The sequence below is a fragment of the Phyllostomus discolor genome, chromosome 15 (assembly GCF_004126475.2).
Source record: "Phyllostomus discolor isolate MPI-MPIP mPhyDis1 chromosome 15, mPhyDis1.pri.v3, whole genome shotgun sequence".
Classification (NCBI taxonomy): domain Eukaryota; kingdom Metazoa; phylum Chordata; class Mammalia; order Chiroptera; family Phyllostomidae; genus Phyllostomus; species Phyllostomus discolor.
Genome location: NC_040917.2, coordinates 5,608,637 through 5,631,904, shown reverse-complemented (window position 1 = coordinate 5,631,904; position 23,268 = coordinate 5,608,637). Strand labels below are relative to the sequence as shown.

The following is a 23,268-nucleotide window of genomic DNA, read 5'->3' as shown; positions in this document are numbered from 1 at the left end:
TTTACAATAAACCTTTGTGGGAACAGGTCACCATGTACGCGATGGACACCAGGGCATTAGAAACCCCTTAGTCACTTTCATATCATGACAAATGGACTCGGTGGCTTCAGAACCACACTCCCCAGAGCAGAGAGGCTGCAGTATTTGAATCTTTCGTACCCGTACCCACAGGGTGCAAAGCCAATATGTTTGACAACTTTTGCTAACAGTGAACAAACAGAATAAGGTCTTTCCCAAATAGTTGTGTAAAACAACACGGAAGGAACTAAATGGCAACAACTTAACACATATGAAGTGGCATTTTGTGACAGGACTCAGCTGTATTTCAATTAAGGTCATATTTAAAATAAGAAACTTCTTGAGAGAGGACTAAAGATACAGGTCCTAGAGATCTGACAGCTGGTGTGAATGATGCAGCTGGTCTAGGTAACAAAAAGAAGAGTGTAGGTATGAGTGATGTGGCTGGGGTAGGACACAGAGGGGAGAGTGTAGGTGTGAGTGATGTGGCTGGGGTAGGACACAGAGGACAGAGTAGGTGTGAGTGATGTGGCTGGTGTAGGACACAGAGGACAGAGTAGGTGTGAGTGATGTGGCTGGTGTAGGACACAGGGGAGAGTGTAGGTGTGAGTGACGTGGCTGGTGTAGGACATAGTAAAGAGTATAGATGTTGCTGTTCCAGCAGCCTGTTATGCTTGGCCTCAGTTGATCTGTTAAATGAGGAGCCTGGACCTCTTGTCTTTTAAGGTCTGTCATCAAGTTCGAAGTTGGTGGGGTCTGTGAGCCTCACAGGGGTGACTACAACTGCACAGACAAAGTGAAAAATATAGGCCCCGAAGAACTGGCCAGGAAAGTCAGGAGGAAAAAAGAATGTCTTGGAGAAAGGATGAGCTGTCCATTATCCACTTTAAAATGACTGAAACAAACAAATAATAAATAACAAACTTGGAGCTAGGCACGGCTCAAGCTCAAGGTGATAAAAATGCTAGTATCTGGCCAGACAGAGGACAGTGTGTTAGAGAAGTCGCAGGGAAAACAGGAAGCAGCAAGAGGGCGAAGTGCAGGCCTGGGCCCAGGGTGCCGGGAAACTCCTTCAGCGACCCAGGGGTAAAGGAGGAGCATGAGAGAGAGCAGCAGGAAAGAAAGTAGTAAAGGGACACCTTCCTACGGGCACAGAGGGGCTGTTCCATTCAAACAGTCGCTGACTACGCACGGAGTCCTGCAAAGGGAAGGCACTACAGCAGCATCGTCGGGCATGCAGGAAGCTGAGCGTCACTGCCAGCCTTGGGGTAAGTGGAATTCTAGCTGGGACAAGAGGTGCGGCCGAGAGCCAGTTCCAGGGACTGCTCGGATGTTCAGTGAAGGAAGGCTGTAGGGGGCAACTCGGGTGTTTAGAAGTTTTGTTCACGCAAGCTTTCTTTCAGGATAACCTAAACATACTACTGCAAAACAATGTACATTTAACAGTTATCTCTTCAGATGAGTCTTTCTACATAGTTTTAAAATCTGTCATAGAACTGGACACAGTGAAGGAGTGTAACAAATGTAGAAGAAAAATCTGGATTGAAAAGCCCTTAAGACTTCAAGGGTGATTACTCTTCCAACAATTTCCCAAGTACTCTGGTTGGACCTACATGTGTGTATACATATATATCCAGTGTTCAAACATACATGTGTATGTATGTGTGGGTGTGCCATACAGATCCAATGTGTGTGTGAGGTGTTCTATGCTATCTTTCTGGATTATGTGTATGAAATTCATAGTGAGTTTTGTGGAAACATAAGGAAGTCTAACAATATTAATGCTTATTATTTGATGCTTTGTGCTAATTTACAGCAAGCCCTGATGTCACGTGTGTTCTAACCACTTGTTAGCCACCATCGCCTCCTGCCTGCACCCCCAACCACCCGTCCTGCTCTCCTCTAATCCGCCCTCCACACAGGAGCCGCAGCGGTCCTTACAAATGGAAACCTGAGTATGTCCTGCCACCTGTGCTACACCTTCACTGACATCTCATTAGGACGAAGTCTGAACACTGTCACACAGCCGCTGCGACCACACGTGCTGGCCCGTGCCGGTGGGGCAGCCTCACCCGCATCCCTCACCCAGCGCTGCACTCCAACCAATGGCTTCCTTTCACTTCTGAGCAAGCCCTGCTTTCTCCTGCCTCAGCACTCTCACGTGGGCCGTCCACTCCACCAGAGACACACAGCCTCTGACCCTGTCCCTGGCCAACTCCTTTTGATCCACATTTAAATCTCACCTCCTTAGACACTTCCCTCCCTCCTGATAAAGTGGTTGCACTGTTATTAGTCTCATTCCTAACTCCCTACAATTCTCTGCTGTTTTATAATCTCTGCAAGGGCTGATTCTGTGTCTGTTCTTTAAATCATTGTATCTTCAACATTTAATGTATTGCTTAGCACATCGTGGGTGCTCAGGAGATCATTAAATGAGAAGAGCATGGAGAAGAAAGCAGTGAGTAGCTTCTTCTGGGAGGAAAACTTTCTCAAGTTATATAGCTTACGTTTTAAGCTAATAGTATTAAAAATGCAAATGGCACCCGAATACAGGAAAGCCAAGCTGCTCACAACTCACAGTTACTACAGTGTTAGTCCGTTACTCACCAGCAATGCTCTTCCGCTTCTGAGATATTGTTTGAGGGGGAGCAGAAGGTAACTGGAATGAATTTGTAAGGTTTTCCGAGTCATGGTTTGCGGTGGTCCTTATAAATTCCATAGCGGCCTGGAGAACTCGGAACTGCAGTGCAACAGCCATATCTAAAAACAGCAGGGACTAGAATGTTTTCAAGCTATGTGGTTGTCGATTTTGATTTTTATATTCATACAATATCTAATGTTTTATTAGAATAAAATAAAATTTGTATTTTATTTTATTTATTTATCCACAGCCAAGGACATTTTTCCATTGCTTTTAGAGAGAGAGAAACATTGATGCAATAGAGAAGCATTGATTGGTTGCCTCCTATACACGCCTGGACCGGGGACCACATGCACCTAGGCTACGCCCAGACTGACTAGGGATCGAACCCACAATCTCAGGTATGTGGCCTGACAGGGAATCGGACCTTCAACCTTTCAGTTATAGGACGACGCTCCGACCAACTGAGTCACACCAGTGAGAGCTAAATTAAAAATTTTAAATCAACATGGGTTCTTGATGGTAGTAGGCATTTTTTAACTGTCTTTAAAAGCAATTTTAAAGCAAATTTTCAAATGGTCACTATAAAATACAAGCCCACAAATTTATTTCATTTTATATAATTGTTTTACATAACAAGCTTTTTAATACATAAGTCAAAAGTTTAACCAGAAATTTTCACACTTTTCTGCTTAACATTTGCCATTAAAGAAAACTAAAGGCCATTATTATTCAACATAAACCTTTTAATTCTACTTGGTAAGAAAAATCAGGAGCTTCCTTTAATATGTTGTCTGCTACTAATTACATAGAGACATCATTAATTTTTTTTACTTTTTACCACTTAAAAAGGTTTCTTTTTAAAGCTGAAAGATATCACAAATTAGTATAAAGTTTCCAAGAAGAAAGAGATTAGGTTCAAATAACATTTTTTGGCTACTATACAACTCCCCCCAAAACTCCATCAAAATTAAATCTTACTTTGTGTCCTCTTGTTTTTGCTATTTTGAAGATATCCAAGCAGTACAACAAGGTCTTCAATAACTCTAAAGTACTGAGAGCCCGAGGAACTGCAGGCATGAATTGTGACGGCTATGAAAAGTTGCTGTATATCACAAGCAAGCAATTTGTATTCATTCAAAGGCATGCTAAAAAAAAAAAAAGAAAAAGAAGTTAAGGCCAAGAGAACTAGTTGAAATTCTTGTTCTACCAGCAGTCATTAATGCACACACTCATTCAATATTTACTCATGCTTACTCTATGGGAGGTAATACGAACTGCATGCTGGCGATAGGTAGAGAAAGACACACTTTGGTTCTTGTCAAAAAGCTGACTGTCGCCCTGGCTGGCGTAGCTCAGTGGATTGAGCTCAGACTGCGAACCAAAGTGTCGCAGGTTCGATTCCCAGTCAGGGTTCATGCCTGGGTTGCAGGCCATGACCCCCAGCAACCTCACATTGATGTTTCTCTCTCTCTCTTTCTCCCTCCCTTCCCTCCCTAAAAATAAATAAATAAAATCTTAAAAAAAAAAAGCTGTCTTGCAGAGAATCAGATAAGTAAAGAGATACTTATAAACAGTAAATCGCAGTAAGCGTAACAACCAAGGTTAACAGAAGCTAATATGGGGAAATCTAGGCAGGTTCCCAGATCACACTGAAGGTGGAGATTTTGTAGGTATGAATACTAACACTCCTCGAAGGCTTCTCAGAAAAGATAAATTTGAATACATTAGTTAACCCCTCTGAATCTCAATTAAATTGTAGTTATTTTAAAGATTCAGAGAGGTAATAGGTTTGAATATATATTAATCACTCACAAATACCTAATACATATGAATGTTACTTCTGCCCCTCAATTTTTAACCTTTATAATCTACCCTAGTGTGTGATGTTAAACATAAATACTTATATCCATTTACTTTTCTAAATCAAACAAGAGTTAGAACTGGTTATTGTTTTGGGTGAATTAATAAAGCATATTAGAGACATTCAGCAAGTATAATTTATTTTTAAAAATAACAACACACTACTCTTAGAAGAAGCTTGCATGCACTCTTTCTGAGTTCTGCCAGTTTCATGATCTGTATTGCAGTTGAGAGGAAGTATTCTGAGGAGCTGTAGAACTCGGCATTTCTCATATGCCTGGCACACAGATCCTAAACAGACCAGGTGCCCAATAAACACTGAGCTGAGCTGAGTATGAGGAGTGTCCCTTGTACTCAGAGCCTCCTTGGCCTAGAGCAGCGATTTTCAGCCTTTTTTCTCATGGCACATATAAACAAATTACTAAAATTCTGTGGCACACCAAAAAGTATATTATGTTTTTTGATGACCTGACCAAAAAATGAATATAATTTTGATTCATTCTCACTGGACAGCTATTCTTGTGTTGACTATTGTCATTTTTTAAATTGTATTTTATTATTTGTGCTATTACAGTTGTCCCAATTTTCCCCCTTTGCCCCCCGGCCTCCCACTCCCTCAGGCTATCTCCACGGTGTTGTCCATGACCATGGGCCATGCATATAAGTTCTGCTCTCTTCCCTGTGCTGTGCTTCACATCCCCATGACTGTTCTGTGACTACCAACTTGTACTTCTCAATCCCCTCACCTTTTTGGCTCATCCCTCCAACCCCCCTCTCATCTGGAAACCGTCAAAACATTCTCTGTATCTATGATTCTGTTCTGTTCTGCTTGTTTATTTTGTTTTTTAGATTCAATTGTTGATAGATATGTATTTATTGCCATTTTATTGTTCACATTTTTTATTTTCATCTTCTTAAAGAAGACCCTTTAACATTTCCTATAATACTGATTTGATGGTGATAAACTCCTTTAACATTTTCTTGTCTGAGAAGCTCTTTATCTGTCCTTTGATTCTAAATGATAGCTTTGCTGGGTAGAGTAATCTTGGTTGTAGGTTCTTGCTTTTCACCACTTTGAATATTTCTTACCAATCCCTTCTAGCCTGCAAAGCTTCTTTTGAGAAATCAGCTGACAGTCTTATGCGAGCTCCCTTGAAGGTAACTAACTGCTTTTTCTCTTGCTGCTTTTAAGATTTCTCTCTTTGTGTTTAACCTTTGGCATTTCAATTGTGATGTATCTTGGTTGTCTTTTTAAAATCTGACAATCTAAGGAATATTAAATTGTTGAGGACTGCCCTGCCTGGATTTAGAAGCTGTAACCCCTGCCAAGGCTAAGGCTGAGGGAGCGAGCTTGGACCTTAAGCCACCAAGGAGACAAAACCTTATCTCCCTGGCAGGAGTGCTGCTTCTGCTCCTTTTACTTCATCCATAACTGGCCCCCAATGCTTGGTCGGTTAGCCAAAGACCGGTAGGATTCCCCAAGGGGGGAATGACCTAGGATAGGCACGATCACGTGGGAGGCCCCCAAGGAAGGACTTTGGGGGCTGCAGCAAAAGGGGGTGATGGACCCTTGCCCCTCAGCTTTGACAAAGCCAGGGTCCTCATTGTCTGCGAGAAATCTCCTAATCTCTAGGCTGCCTTACTTCCCTTGCTCCACCTAAGCCTGAAACAATGACAGAGGGTGGTGCAGCCCTGTGCTGGAAGGGGCAGGTTCCCTGGGCCATCAGGCCTAAGAAAGAATATGTAAAATTCTGTGAAACCTGCTTTGTTTAGAATGCTCTCAATTAAAGATAAGGATCCAAACATGAACTAAGTTTGTTCCTCAAAGTTTTACAGCTCTTTAGCTATCTGACTCTGACTCAAAATAGGCCCTCAGAGTTCTTTGTTATCCATTGTTTGATCCTTACTGCCTGGCAGTGATTAATGAGCTTTACCTGAATTCTTGTGTAAATGAACCCAATAAAAGCACAAGAGGAACAGGCTCCTGGCCCTTCTCCTCTGAGAGACTGGCCACCTTTCCTCCCCAAGCAGATCATGTCTTGGTAGACTTGTTCTCATCTGTGGCATCTGGGGGGGCCCTGTGGGTGGAGCCCCCCACATTAAATCAGGGACCCTGACTGAACAGTCAGGTATTATATATTTTAAAAATTCTCTGGCATATTGGTTGAAATCACTGGCCTAGAAATTCATCAGGATACACTCCACCTTCTCTGCAAAAATGTAGATAGTATTTAATGTTTGAATGTGCAATGAAATGGTGCTCCTAGAGATACACATTCTAATATTATGCTAATAAAAATGTTATACTGTATGTCACAAATGCAAACACCAAAGGAACAGAGTTCAAATAAAAATATAATCTCCTACATATTTCTTAAAGCTCTTAATAATCAATTTGGTAGCCAGCCACTTGCCAATATACTTTGGCCATTAGAAATTAATTTATGGTAGCAGACATAAAAGAAGGATGGCACATGAATTCAAAACACAGGCTTTTATAGTGAGACACACACAGTCTCATGTTCTCTGCTATTTACTAGCTGTGTGATCTTCAAGTGACTATATCCCTCTAATCCTCAATCTCCTATTCCTGATGGCATAATAATTCTGTAAGACCATAACTAGAAGCTTTGTGAATATACAGGGTGGGGCAAAAATAGGTTTATAGTTGTGACTATGTAAAACACAGAGTTTATTATTATATTATTACAATATTTATCAATTATTGTGTTATTTTCCATATGAACAATGGTAAACCTATGTGTGCCTACCCTGCATTTGAAGACAGTTAAACTTATTCAACTTGTCTTCAGGTTCTAGATACCTAAAAGCAGGTTTTATAAATACCTTTTTTTATATATATGAGATATATATATGAGAAGGTATATAAATACCTTCTTTTATGTATATGAGAGAGGGGAAAAAGAGAGGAAGAGAAATATTGATATGAGAAATGATTATTTCGTAGAGGCACCAACTGGGGACCAAACACTCGACTTAGGCATGTGCCCTGACTGGGAACTGAAACCACGGCCTTTTGGTTTGGGGGACAATGACCAGCCTACTTAGCCACACCTACCAGTGCTAAATACCTTCTTTTAACCTAACTTTGTTGCAAATGATGGAAAATATGCCTCCTCCAAATGTCATCTCACTTAATCCAATCAGTTTTGTAGAAAGTTCCCTTTCCAAAATACTCCTCAGATGTAGCTTTGAACAATGATTGAAAACTTACTTCTTTTCTAGTCCGTTCAGGGCTGCCACTGTGTTACATAACACGTAGAGAAGGCCATTATCCAGCAACATATCTGCCACCTTGGAGCAGGAATTCAGCATCTGGAGAAGAAACAGGAGGGCCGCGTGCAGGAGCGCGTTGTCGTACAGAGAGGTCTCTATCAGTCCCAGCACGGGGATGACAGCCCACTTCTGGAACAGCTCCAGGCTTTTCACGTCTTCCAGGTCAAACCTGCGATAAACAATGCGCAGTGCAGAGCACATCAGAAGCATTAACTGTGAAATAAGAAAAAACAATGCAATATGGGCCATTTTAACCTGATTTTGAGGCTATACAAAATAAATTTGGCAAACAAGGATTGTTAACCCCTTTTTAAGACCATAGACCCCTACAAAGATAAGAGGTATTGTTAAATGTATGTCCCAAGGCAAAAACACATACAAGTGAAACATATAAACAATTTCATGGTTTCACATGACTCATTTTAATTCACCCATTGGCCCTCCCCTTAGGTGTCCAAAGAACCTCTGCTTTTGGGCTCTATGTAACAAGTGCACAGGAACATAATTATTATTAATAACTACTACTAATTATTATTATTTTCCATAGAATTTGACAGAATGAGCTAGTAAACAAAGGTCTAACAGAAGATCTCAAGCTCTTGTCCCAGCACTGTCTGCCTGTCATGGAAGGAGACACTTACTCAAGCACTTTGCGCCTCATTTTCCTTACCTGCCAAATATGGGTGGTGATGTCTGCCCTGCCCTTTCTCAAGGCTGTTGTGGGAATCAAATGAGATAATGCAGGATCGCTTTGAAAGAGCCAAAAGCTGTATGCAAATGAAACATACTGCTGCCATGACGACCACAAATAAATTTCTCAAGGTCTAAATCGGTCTACTTAATAGTAACTGGGAGACACTTAATAACAACAACAATAAGAAGAAGAAGAAAAAGAAGAAGACACTCATTTCCATCATAGACAAAAATAATAGTTTGTCTTTCCTGCCAAACTTCTGGTTCGGAGAAAACATTCTTTTATTTTTGTGCTTGTTTGCTAACCCTCCAGCATTATGCCAGGGCCAGAGCTCAGTAATCAGAACACCAGGAGTCCCAGGAGAAGAGCCGGCGGGTCCCCAGATGACCTGAAGGGTCCATGGGGACAGGGGCTTCTCCATGGATCACTCAGGTCAGCTGCTGCTGAGAACACACAGGCCACCCTTCTGTTCAGTAGCCTTCTTCTGTGGATACTAGACATATAATCATAACTCTCACTCTCATCTCATGCAGCATTTATGTTTCTAGCCTCCAGCTAGTGAATGAAATAAAGGAAAAAGTTATATCAGAAAGAATATCACATGGAAAATAGTAAGTCGATTCACCTGGAAAATGACTTCTGGCAGATTTTTTCTAAAAGTGGCCAAATAATTTTGTTGAGGGCCAGTTTCTTAAATTTTACATTTAAGACAAAAGACCCTTAGTTATGGTGGAGGGAAGAATGCACTTACTCTTCATCAAGGCCAATATGTCGACCGAAGAGCATTTCTATGAAGCTCTCTAACAGCTCCCGAGTCCCCCGGTGCAGATACAACTGGTTGGCTAGCAAGGAAAAGCCACGATTCTTCAAAAATTTATCTTTTAGTTCCTTAGATGCTCTATTAAAATATGCATCTAACAGCTAAGGAAAAAAATTAAGACAATTTAGATAACATGTTAAAATTTATATAATGTATGCAAATCAGACTATTAGTAGTAATTGTAAGTTATTGTTTAATTTCATGTGCATAGACATCGAAAGCTAAAAAAAAGATGCCACTTCCATGGCAAAACAAAATAAACTTTGTCTCTATTACAGGATGTTAATAATGACTCTGCCTTGGAGATCATAATACATTTGTGATGGGAAAACTAGTTTTTTAGCTGAACATAGACACCTAGTGCACTGGCAGCCTTAGTCAAGTGTATGCAAAATATTTGTGCCAAATTCTGAAGAGAAAAAATTAGTCAACCCCATTCTGTGCTCACTCTGCAAATGCATGTGCACATGTGCACACACGTGCACCTGGACCTCTGTTTCTCGACTTCTTGGCAGATTATTTATCATAAGCAAAGGCCTCCATTTCCACCCCTCCCTAGCATCTTAAACACCAACGTGTGTAAAACCAAATCAATTCTCCTTTCCGAACTCACTTCTTCCACGGTTCTATTCTTGGAGCACAGCAGCACTACCCTCCCAGGCTTCAGGGCTAACCTCTTCTTGCCCTGACCCTGTGTGTAAGATGAAGGCAGCACAGCTCAGCTCCAGCCAGTGTCTCTCCCATCTGCCCGCCCTCTGAAGTCCCACCGCCCAGATTAGAAACTCCTCATTTCCCCCCTGGACTACTGCCTTTCCCCCTGCAATGGCTCCCTCGCAGTGCTGACAGACTCTTCCCCAAACACACACCTACACACTGTCCCACTTAAAAAGCTCTCTGAGTTCACAGCATAATACAAAACACACTTTTTGCATGAAACCATCCCTCATTCCCCCATCAGGATTAATTGCTTTTCCTATGTTCCTGCTCCTCCTTATTAATACTGCCACTGAAGCACTCATTGCAGAAGTCCTTACATTTTACTTAGTTGGTGTATGTCTCCCTCTCACTAGGCTATAAACTCCTTGAATGTATGGGCGCATGTTATTCCCCTTTACATCCCACATAGCAACGAGCCCAGTGTTTTACACATGAGATGGAAGCTCAATATATACTGGGTTGAATGGCAAGTGATTCAACAATATCCTACATCTACGTATTTATCTGTATTTATTTGTTTAGTACCTACTGTATACCAGGCACAAGACGCCTACCCTCATGGAATTTCTCTTTCAGTGTGGGAGATGACAAGTAAGTGAGGACAGGGGACAGGGACACTGTCTCAGAAGGTGATCAGGGAAGGCCCCCAAGCTGAAACCTGAAGTGAATGTCCGCAATCTAAGACTGCACTGCCAGGGAGAGTTCAAATGAGCTGTGTGTTCCTTGTAAATGGTAGACTTAAAAAAATGCATAATGATATGAATCAGTCCATGAAGGGCTTAAAATTAGATGGTAATGCATACGAAAATATGAGTAAGAAGTAACAAATGATAACAGTTCATTATTCCCAAGTATAAAGTCAACCTTTAGGTTTACTTTAACATACATATTTTCAAGTCATGAATAGCACATATATTTATTTTCCAAATTGAAACCACAGGCAGTCCTTGCCCTTACTTTGATGACTCCTTGCTGTATAGCGGGTGATGGGTGGTTCACGAGGACCAACAGCACGTCTGCTTGAATCAGCCTGCCCATCACGTCTTCCAGCATAGCGTCAGGCAGCACGAGGAGAACCCCACTCAAGAGCTCATATAACCCACAGCATATGGGAACCAAGCAATCTTCACTGACACTACAACAGACCAAAAAAGTCATACTGACACAGCATAAGGGAGACAAGGACACGCCAACTCCCTTAGGGCCGGATGCATTCTGAGAAATGCTTCCTTACTCGATCTCATCTTCGAACGACCACAGAGTGCACCCACACATGCTGGGTGGTGCGGCCCACTGCCCACCCTGATCAGAGGGCAGCCCGCTGCCCACCCCAGTCAGAAGGCATTCCGCCGTCGTGTGTATGGTCTCTTGTGGAACCATCATTATGTGGTGCATGACTGCCATCATAATTTTAACATGTGAAACATACATTCATTATGTTAAATTAAAAAATGTTTCCTGATTTAACTATGATTCACAAATTTGCCATCACTTTTTGTCACCAGTATCTTTTGGGCAGGTATTCTCCTGAACGGTATTCTATTCTACACCTATGATGTCTAATACTATAGTCACTAGCTACTGGTGCTATTTAAACTATTTAAAAATTAAATTAAAAAATTCAGCTCCTTGCCCTGGCCAGGTGGCTCAGTTCACTGGGAGCATTGTACCGCACACATGAAGCTGTGGGTTTGATCCCCGGGTAGGGCACATACCTAGCTTGTGGGTTTGACCCTTGGTCGGTGGTGCTCAGGAGGCAACTGTGCCACGTTTCTCTCTCACATTGATGTCTCCCTCTCCTTCCTGTTCCCTGTCTCTAAAATCAATAGATGTATCCTCACATGAGGATTAAAAGAAATCCCACTCCTCCTCTGCACCAGCCACACTTCAGGTGCTCAGCAGGCACACGTGGCCCGTGTCTGCTATGCTGGTCCGCGCAGGGAAGACATTTCCATCTCAAAGTTTCCTGGACGGTGCTACTTGAGATGCTTCTGGAAGCAATACTAAACCTTATAATTTCCATGAACTGAAGAGTTTTTCTCTAATAACCATAAGAATGAAATAAACTACAAGATTGTTTTCTTTGAGAACTATTTATGGTTTAGTGTTTGGTTAAATGTGGAATTCAATATTATCTAGCATTCACATAAGGAGAAAGGTATCTTCTTTGTCATTAAAATATGTTATATGAGCCACGGCTGGTGTGACTCAGTGGATTGAGCATGGGCCTGGGAACCAAAGGGTTGTCAGTTCAATTCCCATTCAGGGCACATGCCTGTGTTGTGAGCCATGTCCCCAGTAGGGGGTGTGCGAGAGGCAACCACACATTGATTTTTTTCTCCCTCTCTTTCTCCTTCCCTTCCCCTCTCTCTAAAAATAAACAAATAAAATCTTTTTAAAATATAAAATAAAACATGTTATATGAAGGAGGACCCAAAAAACAGATTTTTTAATTAAAAATTGTGTATTCTTACATGTTTAAACTTTAGTCACCTTCAACACACTCTCCATTTGATGCAATACACCTATTAAGATGTTTTTACCACTGCTCAAAACAGTTTTTGAACTCATCAATTTTTATATCTTTTAGTGCTTCTGCCATTTTTTGCTTCATGTCTTCCACATCAGCAAAACATTTCCCTTTGAGGCTGTTTTTGGTCAGAAAGTGCTCAATACACGCAGTGCAATGTGGGCAGGTGCACTTATAAATCACCCATCATGAAATGGGCAAACACACTGAAAGAGTCTTAAAAAAAAAAATCCCTGAAACTGAACTCAGCCTTCACAACACCGCTAGCCAGCGCACTGATACAGATGGGTTTCTAGAACACTCTCCTAGCGAGGGAGGCCTGTACTACAAGGGGCCGGGCCTGCCCTCCAGAAGATAATTCCAGTTTTTTGGGTCCCCCCTCGTACTGTAAGAAGTGACATAATGCAGACATTTCTAGAAGTACAGAATTCTTAGTAAAAGAATAGTAAAACATGTGGAAGGGGCGTGGCACGCAAAAACACGGGAGTACCTGTGAGCATTTGCAGTTCGGTGGTGGTTTGGCTCATAAGCAGGAGAAAAGGCTAGGCTTTCCCAGTCCTCCGTGCTCCTGTCAGCAAGACTCGGCCAGCGGCTGACGGCTGCAGACCCGTTCTGTGAAGGAAACGCCAGCCCTAGGCTTGCAGTGGTGCTGTGGCTTTGCTGGAATGAGGCCAGGCCCTTGAGGTAATCAGGGCGCCGTGGGCAGGACTCATCGCCAGGGCTGTCACCATCTGCTCTGGGTTCTGCTTCCGACTCTCTGTGATCTACTTTGGCCGCTGGAAACTCCAACGTTCCTCTGGGGCCACTCCTGACAGAGGCTTGTCCTGAAAGGACAGCTTCCACCTCACACACAGTTTTTGCAGACTCACAGCTACTGATGAATGCGTCCTCTTGCTCTTTTTTCAGCGTCTCTGAACTCCCTGGAGGAAGCCATTGCTCAGGCTGGCAAGCAACATGATTACCTGCGGTACTCTGTAACTTGTCAATGCCACAGTCCAAACTTGCCATCAGTTTTTGTGGCAGCATCAGAGGAGAAGCAGGAAGTGCTGGCAGGCTTCTAGAACGCCGCAGGGTGGCAGCCGTCTGCGGTGGAGTAATTTTGGAGGAACTGCTTCCTGCTAAGAGCAGACAGAAAAATACTGCCTGAAAACCTGTTAAGTGGGAGCACATCCTTTCTACATTATCAGTCACAACCAGGGCAATAACCCATTCACCCAGCATCATTAAAGAATCCATACAGTCACTGTTTCTAGTAACTAATGCTTAAAATTCTCAAGTGCCAGAACTATTGTTCTTTTAACTACTTTTTATTAAAATCTCCCAAAAATGTATGTCTTTTCCTGTCTACTTAACAAAATACAATATTATAGAATGACTCAAAATCATTAGGACTGATGATTCTACTGTAGTGAAATTAAGTGAATTAAGTAAAACTTAATTTACCTGCAGTCACTAGGACGCAGTTTGAGATAGTGGAAGGAACGGGCTTAGCAGCTATAACTGGAATCAAGTGATCGCTGTGTTAGTCAGGTGGCCTTGGGCAAACTACTTAATTCTACGAGTACTGGTTTCTACAGATGTAACATAAGGGTTCGAAAGTGTCTGCCTTGAAGGCTGCTTTAAAGATTAAGTGAGATATTTGTGCTGCGCCAAGCACAGTGCCCGGCACAGAACAGGGGCCCCATAAACGGCAGTAATCGTCGTCTTGCTGTCATTATTACTGGACTGAATGAATCTAGGCTGTTCTCTCTACTCCATTTCTGCAGTCACTTCTTGCTGCTATTCATGAGAAGCAATAGTTTTTTTTCCTTCTTGCTTCAGCTCTCCTATTTGCTGCTTCTAATATTCTATGAAGACCAGAAACGTCCCTCATTCTAAGTGCACGAGATAGAAGTGCATGCTATGGAGTGGTCTGTTGGCCATCAGCTGGGGGCCAGCATCCCCTGCGTGACTGTTAGGGACACACAGGCTCGGGTTCCACCCCAGGTCCATGCAGGTCCAGGGAACTGTGTTTTATTTAACAAGCTCTCCAGCTGATTTTTCTGCTACAACTTGAGAAGCCCTCATATAGAATGAATGGGCACTGAATGAACCGCTTTAGGGCACAGACTTGGTGGTAATAAAAGAGCTCCACAGCTCAGATGTTTTTCCTAGTTATTTCTGGATTTTGGCTGGAGGGCTAAGGCTGCGAAAGGGTTCTGTTCAAAGAGCTGGAAGAAATGACTGTATTTGAAAATGTTCCAGAATGATGCACAATGATTTTTAAAATAGACATTTGCTATAAAATAAAATTAAAACACAGGCTTAAAATAGTACAATAAAAGGCTATAAAATGTGCAAGAGAATAACTGAAATACTTTGGAAGAGAAACAAAACCGGAGATCGATGCCCATGTATCTCATCCCTCAGCCACAGAGTTGAGTAATTTTGCTGCAGCCCGAGATGGGACAGATGGGGCTGCAATCAAAGCAATGCCCAGCAGTGAGGAGGGGAAGACCCTTGGCCAGTTCACAGCCAGGACACACACACCGGTTTTTTCTCATAACGGTAGAGATGAGGTAGTCGGTTACGAGCAGTAAATCAGGAAAGTAGCAAAGCTCTGTAAGCTTGAAGACTTGAACATACTATGAAAACAGGAGAGAGAATTAATTCTGAAAACCAGGAATATTAAGGGCAGCCAGCATGAAAGGCCAATGGCCAGTGGAGACCCCCATTATGGCAGGAACCCTCAGCCATGACTTTCTCTAGCGGCACTCAGCAGAGTGAGGGGAGTGAGACGGAGGCAAGGGTAGGGCTTTTCAGGTCAAGAAAGGCCAAGAGGACAAGGAAACTGAAGACAGTGTCCAGAAAATTACTGGCTCAAGGGGTCTAGGCTGGGTGAGGAAAACAGGCAGAAGGGAACCTGGAAGGGTGATCAACCAGGGGACAGGAGCCTGACATTAAGGAGGGGCACACGAGTCTCTGAGGTGGGAAGCGCTCCTGCTGCGACGAAGTCCAGGACAGATGCACCCATGTCGGCAGACAAAATTGAGAGACAGGTCCCCAGAGTCAATGACCATGACACTGGACTACTGGATGGCTATTCACATGGCAAGTGAACTTGTCTAGGATGATGTGTTTAGGTAGGAAGGAGAGGGTAAGCCAAAGCTTCCAAAGACAGTAGGAAAATAAATCAGAAGTTTCAAGACAAATGACTATGATAAGAGGGCACAGAGCCCTGGCTGACGTGGCTCAGCAGATTGAGTGCCGGCCTGTGAGCCAAAGGGTCTCCACTCCGATTCCTGGGCCGAGCACATGCCTGGGTTGCAGCCCAGGTCCCCAGTAGGGGATGCACAAGAGGCAACCACACATTGATGTTTTTCTCTCTTTTTCTCCCCTTTCCCTCTCTCTAAAAGTAAATAAATAATTTTTTTTTAAAAAAAAGAGGGGACAGAGAGCTACAGAACAAGACAGCATGAGCCCAGTTTCCTAAATTCTCCTGAACATGTTATACCGAGTGAGGGTACTGATACCAGAGGGCAGTGAAATGGATTCCTTACATATGTTCTGTAATTGTTGAGTTCAGCCTTTCATTTATCTAGTCTGAATATCAGTTTGTACTGCAGTGCTGAAACATGGACACTTTATGTATCTACTACTACTCAGATCTAAACTGGGGAGGCTGATACGTTCATTCTCGTTATTTTTACCTTCCGGTGCTGATGCGGTAAAAGCGGATGGACGTATGACCATCAGTCCAGGGCTAGGGACAGCCTTCCCCCCACTGCTTGAATGCCTCAGATACACGATTGACTCTACTTTCTCCTGGAAGATCTTGCCATCTAGAATTGAAAAAAATTGTGAGACAGTAATGTGTTAAAAAGGATAAAATACAAATTTAACTGTAGTAGCAAATCATTAAATATAATTTTTACAAAAATACTGAAGATGTTCAAAGTGAGAAATATGGCATACTGTAATAATAATGCATGTTTGGTCTGTGAGTACTGGACAGTTTCTTACTATAGATATTTTTGTGGACTTTTACTATTTTCCTTGAATTCTTGCTATTATTTCTATACTTGAACAGCCAATGGTCCATTTTTATGTTCATCTGATGTCTCTGAGGAGACTGTTCATCTTTTCATTCATGGAGGAAAGGACTGTGTCTTATATTTTTATGTATCTCCTACAAGGTCCGAAACGACTCCAGAATTCATACCTATAGCTTTATCTTCCTTTCTGAGCTTCATGCTTGTAAATTCAACTGCATGATTTCTTAAATGCAACACAAATGCAACGAATCTAAACCTGGATCATCTTTTCTGCCCTAAATTCACTCCCGTTCTGTTCTCTGGTTGGGTAGAAGCACCCACTTCCCACACATAACCCTGGAGCCACCTCTGACCACTGCCTTTCTTTCACCAGCAGCAAGTCAGTCTCCAGGTTCTGTGACTTTATTTCCTGCTCCCTGAACCCCCCTGCATAGTCCCAGAATGCAGGCTCTTCTCCCCTCTGACCTGGATGACCGTCACAGACTTCTGAATGGCTCTCATGATGGAGCTGTGGTCGCCTCCAACCCTCCCTGCTACAGTGTTCTCTCTAGCAAATGCCACTCCTGCTGAAAACTACCCAGTGCCTCTCTGTGGCCTCTGGACATGCACCTTGTCTACAGGAATCTCCATGACCTGTCCCCAGGCCCCCTTCCAGCCATTTTTTCACATTACATTTTAGCCACATCTACTGCTGTGCCTGGGAGGCCCTCCCTCCAACTCCTACTCAACCTTTACAATGGGGAGCAGGCATCGCCTCCCCCAGGAAACGCCCCTCACCAGTCTCTACGTTACCACAAAACAAGATTTCTGTCACCGTGCTTTCTACAGTGTAAGTGCCTGTTTAGGTCTCTGTCCCCTCTTCTAGACTGTAAACTCCTTAAGTGGGGGGACCATATTTTATACATCTTTGTAATTACCCTGCACCCAGAGTCTTGATGGTCCTTTAATCACTACATGTGCGCTGAACCTAACACACAATCATGCGAATTTCATGTGGATTTTTACTGCTGCTGAATCAATTTATTCCATTTCTTAAAATGGCTGTTTTACAACACTTTTCCTCTCTACATTTACTATCTAGCTTTCTCATAGGTACAGTGTTGCCTGCTTTCTTGCATTTTCCCAGTTCTTGTAGAAGTCTGATTAGTCTATCTTTCTCTCGTACTGATGGCTCTTTCTCATCCTGACCTCTCAGTAGTATTATTATCAACAGTTCTGTCCTTAGCTTCCTTTTTCTTCTCTCTCCTCTTTTCTCTAGTGGCCTCATCTGTTCCTAGAGCTTCAGCTCACTTAGGTCTGGGTAAGCGTCTGTCTCAGCGCCTCCCCTCTCCGCTTGGCACTGAAGCTCTCTGGAGGCAGAGAGCACGCCTGGCTCATTTCATGGCCCTCTGCCCTGTCCCCACCACGGTGTTAGGGCAGTTTCTAGCTCACAGAGGCCATCCGATGACTATCAAACAAATGCGGATGAAGTGGGAAGGAAAAGCAAAAAGGGAGATAGCCAAGATCTGACAAAAATGATTATACCTACCTATATGCAAAGAAAAGTAGAAGTTTGTTGGATTGTGACAAACATAAGTATTAGTAGGAGGGTGAACTGCTAAAAGGAAATTGAAGACAATTGTCAATAATTCCAAATCTGGAGGAGATCCAAGGACTTCTGCTATAATTTTCACAAATGATCTACAAACCTCTCGGGGTAAGGATGTAAGCTGCCCCTCTTTGTGTTCCTGGAAAAATAAAAATCAAACTCTCTTTAGGTTGAAAGAGAACTGCCAAGTAACATTTTTCACTTAAGCAAGATATTCCTTTTAAGATAGAAATAGCAACACTGAGAAGCAATTTCTCAATCAAGCAATTCTGTTATTAGATGCATGGCCATTTAATCCTAGTCCACGCATCTTCATTGACTGAGGCAAAGTTGTACCCCAGCACCCCCAAGCAGGGCCTCAGACTGCCTAGGTTTGCACCCAGCTCCTTGGCTCACCAGCTGAGTGACCCTGGACAGAGTTACTATCTCCATGCCTCATAGACTAATGTGGGAATCACACCTGGTTACTTCAGAGGGCTGTATCAGGACTGAGTGACAGTGCCTCACACAGAGATGTTACTACTATTGGTACTATGATCACTGCAGTCACCACTACTGCTGCTATTATGGGACTGCAGAAGCTTCCAGCAGAGAAAACCAATGACATGAACACAGTGTGCCCCAGTTTACAAAGCACTTTCTCACAGCAGCTCTCAGAGGTTTTGCCCCTCGTTTCTAGAACATGGAGGCTCAAAGCAGTCATGTACATGACAACTTGAACCTCACAGAAAATGTGTAGGCAGCGTGGCACTCAGACTCGGACCTCTGCCATTCTCCCACAGTGTCACCTGCTGCCTGGGATAATGAGACCCGGAAGACTGCCGAGGAGTCACTGAGAGTAACAAATTATATTCTCCATGGGCTGCTGCTGGCCTCTAGATGAAAGCTATGGGAGTTAAACTTCCTCTTCCCCCCTCCCATGTCCAAACATCTATCTCAACATCCACTCTTCTTCACTGACTCTGCGTATTGCTCAATCAGAAAACAGAGCATCCAGATGATAACTTGGACACGGCTCAGTCTGACTACCTCAGATGCAAGAAGAGAAGGCCGAGCCTGCAGAAGCAGCACAAAACCCCTTGGCCATGCCAAGATGAGAATGCAGGTCTCTGGGTTTCCTGACTCCCGGTCCAGTGCTACTCCTGCTACGACCAGCTTTTCTAAATTGTGCCCTTTTCTAAATCGTGCCCTTCTACTATCCCAAATCTCCTGGTCGCCACCTCAGTCACTCATTCCTAAGTCCACCCCAGCCCATTTCTGCAATCTTGCCCTCTCCACTGACTCCTTACAAATAGTTGCTGGTGACCTATTTCATTAAAAAAAAAAATCCCCGAAGTTGACCTGCTGGAACCCTTTCGTTAATATTTGGTTTCTCTCCTTTTGTTGCTGGACTTTTCATTTGTCATTTCTTTTCACTGCCTCCAATCATTCTATTGTACATGCAGCCTAAAGTCCCCAACATTCGGCTCTTCTTCATCTTCTGAAATCCTGCCAGCCATTCAGAGCAGCCAAGTCAATGGCTCTTTACAGCTACGTGTTCTCTGAACCTTCTGCATGATTTGGCACAGAGACCACCTCTTTCTGGGCAGGTTCTCTTCGAAGACTCTGTCTGTAGCTCCTTTGTCCTCCACATGCTGAAATGCTTGTTTCCTGAGGTGCACGCTCCTCTCACTATGCTTGTTTATCTTTAGTGCCCACCTATCCCCGGGCTTTGCTCATCACCAGTGCAGACCAATCCCAGCCTTGCCCTCTAATCCGCTCCCACTGCCAACCCTGCACACCGCTGCCCAGTAGTCCCTGCCACTGCAGGTCCACTGTAACCGCAAATGCAGAGGGTGTAAACAACAAAAGTGGCAGGTTTCGTTCGTTCTTGGACAGTGCTCTCATTCCTCTAGTCTCCCAGCAGGAAATTTTACATGGTGTACGTGATTCTCCTGCAGCTTCTACTTAAACAGAATTGATCTCCTTCGTATTTGTGCCCATTCTTATCACACAAGTTCAGGTCTCCACATTACACTCACGAGCTGATGGAACTGCCTCACATCCAATATGCCACAAGCGATTCGTCTTCCTTAAATACTCTGAGATACCTTAAAGGCAATGGCTAGGTTCATTTCTTTTTTTTTTTAATATCAATTGAATTTATTACAAGTTACTAAGCTCCAAGGCACTAAGTTCACTTCTTTATACACTTCCCACAACACCTAACATAAATCTATTCCTAATAAATGTCAATTTGATAAACAGGCTCTTTGAATGAAGAAGGGCAAAGAAATATACTTTTGAGGAAAAGAATTAGTACCTAGACTTTTCTAACATTTTAGAAATAATATGAAGTGAGAATATATACTGAAATATCCAAATTTATGTGTTATTTTTCTGACATGGTAAGACTGAGTAAGAATTTCACACTGTCAGATAAACTCACTGGAAATTGACCAAGTTTCAAAACAGATATAAAAGGAAGTGACCTGGAGGACAGCTGATGTGTAAGTGGTACATAAAATATTCAGTGAGCAAGAGGCCTGAGACCACTTTGTTATATTCCTAAAGACGGCCGTCTAATTTATCAGAGGGGCCGAGAAAGACTAAATAAAGTGTTTTTTTGTTGTTGTTGTTTTTTCAGGATTCATTCATTCAACAAACACAGGGTGTGACAAAAGTAGGTTTATAGGTGCCCGTATGGAAAATAACACAACTGTAAACCTACTCTTGCCCCACCCTGTCTATTGGTGCCTGTATGTGCCAGACACTGGGGTTCCAGTGTGATGGACAAAAACATTGTCCCCACCCTCGGGAGGTTTATAGAGGGAAACAAACTGTGATGTCATAATTGGCATAAAACTGACAAACTGTACACGTGCATAGTAGAGGAAGGGGAAAGAGATGATTGTACTTGTTATTTAAGGAATGTGGAACGAGCATTAGTTGGGAACAATCATGTCTCAGATAAACCCCATCAGCCATGATCCTGCCACTGTGCGAAGCTGGGAACACGTTGAATGTTCACCATTGCTGACGCTCAAGAGACTACAGAGTTACTATTATACCCACCACAAAGAAACATCTCAGAAATTCAGTAGTTGTCATTCTTTTGTAATTGAGTTGGGAATAAGGACAGGGTGAAGGTCAAACTATGAGAGGCAGGGGTGGAGAAACCCCTTTACTATTAGTTGAAAGACGGGATCTGGAAGAGTAGGCAGGATGGAAAAGAGATATGCCGTTGAAAGTCCCACAGAAATTTGAGTTCACAGTATTGAGTTATTAAACAGAAGTAATGGCAAAAAAAAAAGTCTCCAAAAATAAAGCTACATGAAAAGTACCTGCAAAACCTGACAAGTCAGTAGAAAGTGATGAACCACTCGTGCTTTCAGCAACTGCTTAACATTGAACATCTGCTGGTGGTGGTCTGCTCGGATGAGCACTTCCAGAGCTGCTAGCAGAGTTCCCCAAACACCTGGCTGAGAGAGCAAGCACACACACACACGCCAGTTAGCACACAGTGACGGAAGGGGGCACACGTGCGGGTCAGAGACACGCAATGGATCAGGTTACCACTGTGTATGAACTCAGGTTTATGCAAAGATTAAATCTGCACAAAAAGCAAGTCTTTATTCCCAGGCTACTTTTTTTCCCTTTGTCAAAATGTCATTTCTAAACATTCATATTAAATGCAACATGGCACTAGGTGCTTTAGTACATTAACCTTCCTGTGGTATTAGATGATGGATAGTATTTTCGAAAAGTGAATTATCTTGAAATTTATTCAATATAGAGAAACACACCTTTTCAATATAATTGTTGACAATTTATTTTCAAAAAGCATTATTAACAATGTATAAACTTAAATGTTGATTTGTGTTTGTAGCATTTAATCAAGTGACTTTAGAATTTGTACTAAATGGAATAAAAAACACTGACATTGTGAAAATTATGCATTTTTGGATTAATTTATTTCTAAGCCCAAATAACAGAATTCTTCGCTGCCATTACCTAGTCATAATGGACAATGAAAAGCCATGGAATTGACAGCTTAATCACACTGTTCTACTATTCTAACTACAGCCTCTCTCTTCATAAGATGAGGCCAAGATGCCCTAAAAAAGTGGCATAAAAACTGGAACACAAGGCAACCCAAGTAAGAAAACTTGATTTGGGTTTGAAAACAGCACCAAATAAAATAGTGCTAAAGTCAACAAACACCCACAACAAGAAGAAAAAATAAAACAAACTCAATTAAAATGAGGAAAGAAACCTTATTTAAGACTCACAGAAGTATGTGTATAACTTTTAAATTCAATAAAAATATTTTACTTTTTAATCAAACCACCCCAAATCAGCATCCTTCTTTAAAATACTAAAATGACTGTCCAAATTTATTAGGTTTGGTCTTCCAATCTACAACTGAGCTCATTCCTCACTGTATGTTTATACTTACATTGCCTTTGACCCAGTTTGTTTACTGTGCTGTAATTATATTCATTTGCTTTCTCTTCTTGCAACATTACACTTTCATATGTGTATATGTGTATATATGTATATACATATATATACAGCATTTTATTATGAAAGCATTTATTCAGATGAAAATCACAACAAATTACAAAGTTTTAAAAAGTGACAAATAAGATCCAAAAGAGCAATGGTGTAGGTAGCTGCCTGACACACCTCTCCAATTCTTTCCCCTGTGTCTTGTGGCTGCATGTTCTTTGATTGCCTCTTCATGTAACAGCACATTTGTAACAGAATTTTCTATAGAAAGGACAGGAAAATAATTCTATCTTTCCTCTAACATAGTTGATCAAAGTTTATTTTTATTGATGATAGATTAGCAAACTTTCTTTCAGCTTCACAACTCATTGATAATGAGTACATTTTTTTTTTTACTATTGCCAAATTTGGGGAAAACCATTTCTTTGAAAATTCTAAAGGTAACACTTTAAACTGGCCTTTACTTAATTATGTTTGATGATGTTTTTATAGTCTAAAATTAACTCCAGACAATCTATATTCTACACTAGAACTAAGCAGTCTGTATGAGCCTACACTGAGAAGATTGTTTAAAA

At 42.2% G+C, this 23,268-nt stretch overlaps 1 protein-coding gene across 4 annotated transcripts in view; it reads right to left on the bottom strand.

Annotated features, from left to right (window-relative positions):
• Window positions 1–23,268, bottom strand: part of LYST (lysosomal trafficking regulator) — a 149,642-nt gene that overhangs the window by 59,049 nt on the left and 67,325 nt on the right. For 2 of the 4 annotated variants that reach the window (XM_036016055.1, XM_036016057.1), the window contains exons 20-28: window positions 21,526–21,663; window positions 18,143–18,341; window positions 16,270–16,401; window positions 13,071–13,698; window positions 11,008–11,185; window positions 9,265–9,434; window positions 7,758–7,988; window positions 3,641–3,807; window positions 2,626–2,778 (exon numbers count right to left, since the gene is read on the bottom strand). In XM_036016055.1, coding sequence (XP_035871948.1) covers window positions 2,626–2,778; window positions 3,641–3,807; window positions 7,758–7,988; window positions 9,265–9,434; window positions 11,008–11,185; window positions 13,071–13,698; window positions 16,270–16,401; window positions 18,143–18,341; window positions 21,526–21,663 — 1,996 coding nt within the window. The remainder of the gene's footprint in view (window positions 1–2,625; window positions 2,779–3,640; window positions 3,808–7,757; window positions 7,989–9,264; window positions 9,435–11,007; window positions 11,186–13,070; window positions 13,699–16,269; window positions 16,402–18,142; window positions 18,342–21,525; window positions 21,664–23,268) is intronic. The other 2 variants (XM_036016056.1, XM_028531098.2) reach the window with 1 other exon arrangement.